This window comes from Vicugna pacos, chromosome 26 (assembly GCF_048564905.1).
Source record: "Vicugna pacos chromosome 26, VicPac4, whole genome shotgun sequence".
Classification (NCBI taxonomy): Eukaryota; Metazoa; Chordata; class Mammalia; order Artiodactyla; family Camelidae; genus Vicugna; species Vicugna pacos.
The window spans coordinates 25,566,582-25,575,588 of NC_133012.1; the positions used below are offsets into that span (position 1 = coordinate 25,566,582).

General features: G+C 36.8%; 1 protein-coding gene across 9 annotated transcripts in view; it reads left to right on the top strand.

Annotated features, from left to right (window-relative positions):
* GPM6A (glycoprotein M6A) overlaps nt 1-7,764 on the top strand; it is a 246,881-nt gene extending 239,117 nt beyond the window's left edge. For all 9 annotated transcript variants that reach the window (XM_072950517.1, XM_072950522.1, XM_072950519.1 and 6 more), the window contains 3 exons: nt 537-613; nt 1,149-1,214; nt 5,640-7,764. In XM_072950517.1, the coding sequence (XP_072806618.1) occupies nt 537-613; nt 1,149-1,214; nt 5,640-5,792 (296 nt within the window). In that variant the 3' untranslated portion in view covers nt 5,793-7,764. The remainder of the gene's footprint in view (nt 1-536; nt 614-1,148; nt 1,215-5,639) is intronic.
* The last annotated feature ends 1,243 nt before the right edge of the window (nt 7,765-9,007 follow it).

A 9,007-nucleotide genomic window follows, 5' to 3' on the forward strand; every position in this document is an offset into this window, starting at 1 on the left:
CTGTTGCAGTTGGTCCATAAACCAACTGGAGCAAGGGTAAATATGAGTGAAACTGCAGCTTTTTATTCCCCCTTACTAATAGCACTGTTTTCAGTATTAGCAGAGAAGAAATTGTTCCTTTGGGCCATATGCTTTCACGGAGTGACAGAGGCTTTGTCGCAGCAGAGTACATTTAGATCCTGACTTCATCATAGTCTGGGGCACAGTTACCAAAATAATTCTGATGCCTCTACCATTGCGTTAATGGACCAAACCAGCAAACCAGCTACAACTGAAGCTGAGGATTCTGGTGGCTAGATTCCACTGAATTCAGATTGACAATGTTTTAAATTCCTTAAGGCCTAGATAATCTCGATCCTCCATTCATAATTCTGTTCATAATTATGATCAAGCCGTGGAAGCTGAGGAAGAATTTTTCCATTCCAGTATAACATAAAAGGAAATCGCTTAGGTTTGATCAGCTAATGTGTCTTTTTCTCTCTCTGGACTCTTGAAACCGTTTATCATGTTGAACTGTAATTTTCTCTGTGTTGCAGGGATTGTGACGATTGGAGAGGAAAAGAAAATTTGCACCGTCTCTGAGAATTTCCTGAGGATGTGTGAATCCACCGAGGTGAGTGTTTTTACAGCCTTTAATGTGGCCAGAATTTTAGCTTCATTTTGTTATTTGAAGAATATATAATTAAACCTACATTGAATTTTCCCCTTGATGTTATGCAGGGGGGACTAGGAAATAAGTATGAATGAGATGCTATGCATATTTCAATAAAAATTATGATAATTTTTTTCTAGAAACTACCATTTTAATGAAAGTTGAAAAAAAATTATAAGGTTATATTTTAGAAGATATCACATAATGAAAGCTATGTGATTACTGGAATCCATCATTATGAATCATGATCTCATCTGTAGAATGAAATTATAGTAAAATGATGCAGTTGCAAAGATTTAAGTCACTTGCCGGAGAAAAGAGGTTGTAATAATGTTTTTGGTTGAGGAAGTGATTTTTCATACACAGGAGCACGTCTGTGAAGGAGGCACCAAGTTCTTACTCGTAAGACAGCAGGCGTTCTTAACCCGCTCCTGTTGTGACCCTGACACATGTTTTGATTCTCACATGTTTTGATTCTCTGTGGTTTCCTTCGCAGCTGAACATGACCTTCCACTTGTTCATTGTGGCACTTGCTGGAGCTGGGGCAGCCGTCATTGCTATGGTAAGACCTCGAAGCTCTGAGGCTTGGTTTTTCAATTTGCTGTAGGATGACAATTTACCTCTAATGTCTGAAGTCTGTACAAATCATATTTATCTTAATGCTAGTAAAAGAACAAATAGGAAGGGGAAAGAATGGGCAGATAAATAAGTGAAAAACAAGGCTTAACCTAAAGAAATATTATCATTACAATAGAGATAGTATTTGGTAATCAGCTGAAGGAGTCAAAGTCAATAATATCGGTAACATTAATAAAAAAGAAGTATGTTCATTAGCATTTTAGATGTTAGATTATTATTAATGTAAAAAATCATCTCTGTAACATATATGTATGTGTCAGTGGGATATTGTAAGTAATCTCATCAACTCCTTGACTTTCGTTATCCTTTCTTCCTCCTTAAATAAGAACATAAAAAAAGCCATACTGAGTCACTTAGGAGGAAAGGACTAATTTATTTTTCTTCACATAAACCTCGGTAGTTTCATGTCATGTCCTCTATATCTGACTTTAATCAGAAATGTTAAGGGGGGAGGATATAGCTCAAGTGGTAGAGTACCTGCTTAGCATGCACAAGGTCCTGGGTTCAATTCCCAGTGCCTCCATTGTAAATCAATCAGTCAATCAATCTAATTACCTTCCCTCCTACCCCGCAAAGAAAGAAAGAAAGAAAATTAAGATCGAGTCCTGAAAGTCGGACTTTGACTGAGTTTTGAGGACCTACAATGTGCCAGACCCTGTCTCTTCTTTGTAACTCACCATGACCTCCAGCTTGCTCAGTGAAATGTAAGATGGTAACAATGAACAGGCGCTCTGAGCATCAGTAAGACCGTTTGCAGCCAAGGTCTTCAGTCCTGATTTTTGTGTCCTAGAATAGGGTAGTATAGAACTCCAGAAGGTGCCCAGGAACCTCACCCATGGTGCAGCCAATTTGATATGCAAAAAAAAATATTTTTGGTGGGGAGGGTAATTAGGTTTATTTATTTACTTATTTATTTTAGTGGAGATACTGGGGATTGAGCCCAGGACCTCGTGCATGCTAGGCATGTGCTCTAGCACTGAACTATAGCCTCCCCCGATACGCAGAAATGTTGAATTATTCTGGATTTATTTAACTCCTTTCCTTATGGAATACATTGTCCAAGGTGTGGGTGAAAGGAACACTTAAAAAAAATGAGTGTTTTTTCTCTTGTCAAAGACTAAAACTAGGAGACAGCGCTGACGTGCTAGTGAGCCCTTCAGACCAGCTATTTTTAGTGACTCCATAAACGCCTGTGCTAAGACCTGATACTGTTTTCTTAAAAATGATTTTCAAAAATATCCAACCAAGATAGCTATGTCAGCACTAAAGTGGATTTTCAGATATTTTGTTAACTTACTGTCGTGTTAATTGCTCAACACTTGAGATCTGGCGTGTGAACCTCTACACAGGAAGGCCATGTCCTAACATAGGCTGCTTCGTAAGAGCATGCTGCCGGATTAGTCGGAGGGGTCACAGTAGAACAGTAAGCAAAGGGCTTGTATTCTTAACACAAAATCAGGGCTAGAATATTCTCTGGGGACTCATCCATATGTTCTGGGCAGTGATGTTCCAAACCTCACGGCCCCACGCAGCACCCAGCCTGGCTGAGAGAGAAGAGGAAACATCTGGATCCATTTGTGGGTACATTTGTGTCCACACACAGTCCTGCGCGATGGATAATTTTTAGGGAAGTGCCTGTTTGAACGATATACATCTGTGCTTCAGGGGTCAAAGTATTTTCTGAAAAGAGGTACATGAGAAAGCATTTTTTACATTTGCACCATATATGTGTGTGTAAAATTCTGTATAAAAACACATGCCGTCAGGCACACATCAGCAAAGAGTACCTGTCTAAACAAATAATGTTTAAATGACTCTAAAAATGCTTACTCTGAAGTGGTTCTATTATCAAAAGATTTTAAGATAATAGAAATTTAGATGTTATGTATTAGGGAATCTATGCTTGGCGTAGATTTAGAAATTAAGTTATAAATAAATTCTATTTTAAACAGCAAGAGTTGAGAAGATTTTTTTCTTAAGTACTAAGTATCTTTTTAAATATCTAAATAGATGCAAAGCATAAATTCTTTAAAAAATAAATAACATCTAAATAATGTTGACATCGCAAATTTAGACCTTGGGAGACAGGGCTAATGTAGCTACTGCTACCATTCCCAGCACTGACACTGCCGCCATAGTACTGCTATTAGCTAATATTTCCTTAGAACATACTTTGTTGAAAGCACTGTCAAAAGCTTTATCTACATGAATGTATTCAGTACTCATAATACAGCAACTGTCATTAACCTCATCACCATCTCATTCGACACTCAAAATATGGCTACCATCCTTATTTCCGTACTAGAGGCCAGAACACTGAGATGAATCCTACTCTACCAAAATATTTAAAACATCATCTGTAATTTAAGGCAAGGGTTAGAAGAATTTGGACTAAAATGAACATGTGCTCTGCTCCTTTATTTTTTATTATGTTAAGGAGTTCTATATGCTGACGACAGTAATCAGCTTGTATCACCAGATACTCAATAACAATTTAGGGGTCATATTTTCTCAGACTTCAAGGAGAAAGTTTCTGAATATCTAAAAATAAATACATTCCTGCAGCAAGAACTTCAAGTAGCTACTTGCTAAGCACTCTGCACAGCATTGGTATCTTGATAGCAAAACAATGACAAAATATCACACAGATTCACTGATGTGTAAAAACCACGTACATGGAGTGATGAAGCTTTCACCATGAAAATGCCGTGGATGCAAGAATGTAACCCTCAGCTCCCACTTCCGTGTGCTCATAACTTCCAAACACACTAAACAAAATGGAGAATTTCCCAGGAAACAAAACATTCTGAAAATTCTTATTGGTGCACATCTTTTTCTTGTATCATTGTGTCAAAATTGTTTTCATCGTTTCCTGCTGTCCGTTGACTGCCTCAGTGTCCTGCAGCAGTCACCGTTTAGAAATGAGCTTGCATTCTTTATGTCCATCCCTACTCTCCTAGAACCAGCCCACCTGCTGTCTGTCAGTGTGTTCTTGACTCATCAAAATTTTAATGTTCTTCAAAAAACTAAAACTAGAACCACCTTATGACCCAGCAACTCCACTCCTGGGTGTATATCCAAAAACAAAACCAAAAACACTAGTTCAAAAAGGTACACGCACTCCAGTGTTCGTAGCAGCTTTATTTACAGTTGCCAAGATATGGAAGCAATCTAAGAGTCCACCAACAGATGAATGGATAAAGAAGATGTGCCATAGATGTACCACGGACAGTACTCAGCCATAAAAGAGAAGGGAAGTTCGCTATTTGCAATGACATGGATGGACTTGGAGGGCATTATGCTAAGTCAGATAAGTCAGACAGGTAAAGACAAATACTGTACGATATCAGTTATATGTGCAACCTAAAAATACCACAAACTGATGAATACAACCTTTAAAATTGTGAGCCACTCTGCTGTACACCTGTAATATATAATATTGTACACCAATTATACTTCAGTAAAAAATAGTGTTCTGTTTTACTACATTACAGGTAAAAACACTGCCTACCCAAACTCAGAGAAAGTACAGACCTGACAACTTAGTTCTCTTTCCTATTCATCCATCAAAATCTGTCGTTTGGAAAACTGCTTTTTCTCTGTCATGGACTACCAGGGACAGAAAGAAAGAAAATCAGATACGTGATCTCATCGTTAAGTCAATTCAAGTAAAATCAGGAGCTTCACTCCTTGAGTAACTTGATTACTCAAGACAAATAGGGAGCTTCCTTTTTGACCAGAGCCCTCGTCTCGCTGTTGTGAATGCATATAAATACACAAAATCCGTCTGGCACAGTGCTTGCTCTCCTGTAAAGGAAAGTGCAAAATTCATTGCAGGGAAAATTAACTTGATTATTAAGTCCACGGGTTTATTTTGGGGTTTCCATCATCCCTCTTTCCACTGCACGGTGGGCAATATATCATTTCATTAAGTCAAGTTAACTGACTCCAGCTGTGTGTGAGACTATTTCTTATAGTGGACTGGAACATGTAAATACATAAACATGAAAATATAGTCTTATGGTTTGGGCAAATGAGGACAGAATGGACAGGAAACATCATATAAAGATGAAAAACATTGTATTAAGACTCTTGGATACTTCAGAGTTGAAAGAGAAGAAAGAGATGTTGAAAAATAGTGAGCTGAAAAGATGGTGTCATAATTGGAGGAATGAGGAAAGACTGCATTTTTTTCCTATTCTTCACCTTACAACAGAAATTTTCATTCCATCTTATTAATGAACATATCCTCTATAAGTATATAATTTGAATGTTTCTTTCCTGATAGCACAGCGTAGTGGAGATGCAGAACAGACGTCCAGTATAAATTATCTTTGTCTTTGATTAGGTCCACTACCTTATGGTTCTGTCTGCCAACTGGGCTTATGTGAAGGATGCTTGCCGGATGCAGAAGTATGAGGACATCAAGTCGAAGGAGGAGCAGGAGCTTCACGACATCCACTCCACTCGCTCCAAAGAGCGACTCAACGCCTACACATAAGCACCACCTTCCCGTCCCGTCTACCATTCAAACGCATTGGTGTTTAACTAAGGGCCATCCAACCATCCAACCTTTTGAAAATGAAAATGAAAGTGCTTCTCATCAATGATACGGAGGGTGACTTAGGAATCACCTGAACCCGGCTCTTTGTTGTTTAGCACTTAATTTCCTAATTTGTAAAATTGGTGTAATCAGATCTCTTCTACAAGCTCCTATCCAGCCTTTTTTTCCTTTTTTAAATTTCTCAAACTCATTTAATAATTCTGTGAGATCAAAGAGACTAACGTTGGCAAATGCAGAGATTTATTTGATTTTTAACCACTTCCATGTCTTATACGTTACACCTTTTGCATTATTTCTTATGTTTTGAAAAGAAAAATAGCTTTTTATACTTTTTAGTTTTGATTTCGGTAACTAGTTCAACTACAGGTAGCCTTCAAAGGGACCACTGTACATTATGAACAATAGACAGAGATGCTATCATGATGACTCGAATACAAAAATCTTGTCTGAAGATCAGAGGCCACGTTGCTACAGGCCCTGGTTAACGTGTTCATCAATCCAAGGTGCAATTTCTAAATTTGTAAGAGTAGGTTAAAAAAAAAAGTGCTTCTTATCTTTGTTAACATTGTATTTTTTCTTGATGTACTTAAAAGGCATTTCTCTCTGATGACTCATGTTTATGTTGTGAGCATGTAGAAACAGCACCGCTAATGCATGGCTAGTTACCTTTTCAAGACTATGACACCAAGCTTACCTTTTGAAGTTTAGTACAGAGACAATTTTAAAGGAAGTAACTACTGTGGACTATTGGCGAATGATCTCTTTGTGATTTAAACAGTGGCTGGATTGGAACTTTTAATATGCTAATGTGAAACACGAATTACCTTTATGAAGGTGATGTATTAAAAATAAGCACACTAACCCCTGAGACGTTGTTTTGCCTACCTTGAAAAGTTCTAATGGATTGCACCTCTGTAAACTATCCCTCAGATGTGTATGATATATTTGAAGAGGCTTCCATTACTGTAACAGCTTTGCTTGCAGCACTCCAATCTGTGTTGGTTTACCTGTAGTGCTTTCTGAAGTGTGATCGGAGGCCACTGTACTATGTAGCCGCTCGAAGCGTAGAGATATATTTGTGTTTTTATTTCAAGTCAGTCATTTTAACGAAATGTTCATTTGTATTCATTTATAAGACGTACCTATAGCCAAGGAATTTAAAAAAAAGCAATCAGTATTATCGGACCAAATTTGGTGTTTGTTTTAACCTTAACTCTTCTTTCGGTTATTTCTAATGCTACAAGAATGCTCTGAAGTGTCTTTTAAAATGATGTAGCCTGACATTCTTGTCAGTGTATAAAGTATAAAAACTAGGTAGTATTGTGCACTGATCTGACCATTGTGAAACCTTTTCTCAGTGTAAGTGCATTTCTAATAAAACTTTATGGAGTGAAACAATCTTTGTACAATGACCAGTCATGCATCACCCATAATTTTACAAGTTCTTGTAGTAGGTAGGGGGGTAATACTAGGGTTATCTGTGCATGATAATGCATTCTGTAGTCTTATTTAATTAATTTGGGGTTTTGCTTCTTTTTTTTTTCACACTTAGATTGTCTTACTGGTTCAGCATTTTCCTGATATATGCAGTATTACAGATATTCAGCAAAAGTATTAATGGACTTCTTTAAATTCCATATAATAGTGTTTCGGTTCTGTGTCTTAACAGTTTGTGATGATTTTTAAAACTGTCTTTCAAACTTATGTAATGATGTTGCCGTTTTGCCTTTTTTTTTTCTCCTGGTATTAGAGTTTGTATTTTCACAAAGAGTGCTTTGTAGCAGGCATTACAATTAATCTGTTTTGTACATAAATAAATGTGCCAACAGCTTGATGGTGGCGTTTTTGAAATGTAGAACAAAGTGCTTGCAAAATGTAATAAATACTCTTGTGTACTTTGTGTACTTATTATTCGTTTCTGCCATGTTTTTGTTGTTGTTTTCTTTTCTTTCTCGTTTTGTTCATTCCTTTCTCCTGTGTGTGTTCATTCTTTCCAATGCAGCTGACGCTGTTTTCTTAGGATGCTGATTGCCTCAGTTGAGCTGACCTAACACTTCAAAATTCAGTGAAAATTCTGTGCATGAACTACAGTGTGGAGCTGCTGGGAAGCGGGGAGAGGGCGGAGGGCAGACTAGAGGTCATTTCCTTTAGCAAATGGCGATTCCCAGTGGATGCGCCTTCCTCACCTAATGTTTATTGTTTTGTGTTTTCTTTAGTGCTTCACAAACTAACAGAGAAACAAAAAAGACTAATGCAATTCAGAAAGAAAAATGATTTCTTGGTTCACTTCAAAACATCAAGGTGAGAGCAATGAAATGAAAAATATATGTATTTTCCAGACTTTTTGTTTGTTTTGGATGTAATTTCTTCTGGCCAAACTAGAAGTAATGGTAATTTTAAAATAATAGGAAAGTTATCCAAAAAAATTTTAATTGATGTAAGGCCTAAGGAGTGGTATTAGTTTTCAGTTATTTATGTATTATTTTGAATGACCACTTGGAAATTTCATAGACTTAGGTTCCTGATGTCTGCAACAATTGTAAGCAGATCTGGGAAAATGTCTTAGATTCTAAAAAGTCACTTTTCAGACAGTAAGAAAATTAGCCCCTATCCAGGTCTTACAAAATGATAATTCTTGTTGTTTCTGGTGTTTATCAAATTCTCAGCATATCAACAAGATACTAAAGGGCTCTATGTAAAGAATAGCAACACGAGCAAAAATTTCACAATATGTGCTTTTCAAAAAACTGATTGTTATAAAAAAATTCTATTCTTTGAAAACTTGAAAGTCCATATGTCTTTGTGAAAATATACAGTTATCTTTAAAATGAATAATTCCCTTTTGGGCATTCTCCCCTAGTTTATTGGGATATAATTGAAATATAATCCCTTCAGGAACTAAAAAGCTAACGTTGAGACTAAGGAAATTGCTCGTTTTGAGAATAAATGTGTGTCGGCCAGCTGGGACTTGCTGTAGTCAGTTTATTTCTTCATGTTAAAACTTAGGTACAGTCGATTCTGATTTGTTCCCTCAAAGATCAAGTAAACTTAACTTCTTGTTTTATTTGTTTTATTTTTGCCTTTTGGACAAAACAAACAATCATTTTAAAGTGTATTTTATGTAAATTACCTGATAGCTGAAATACGCTGAA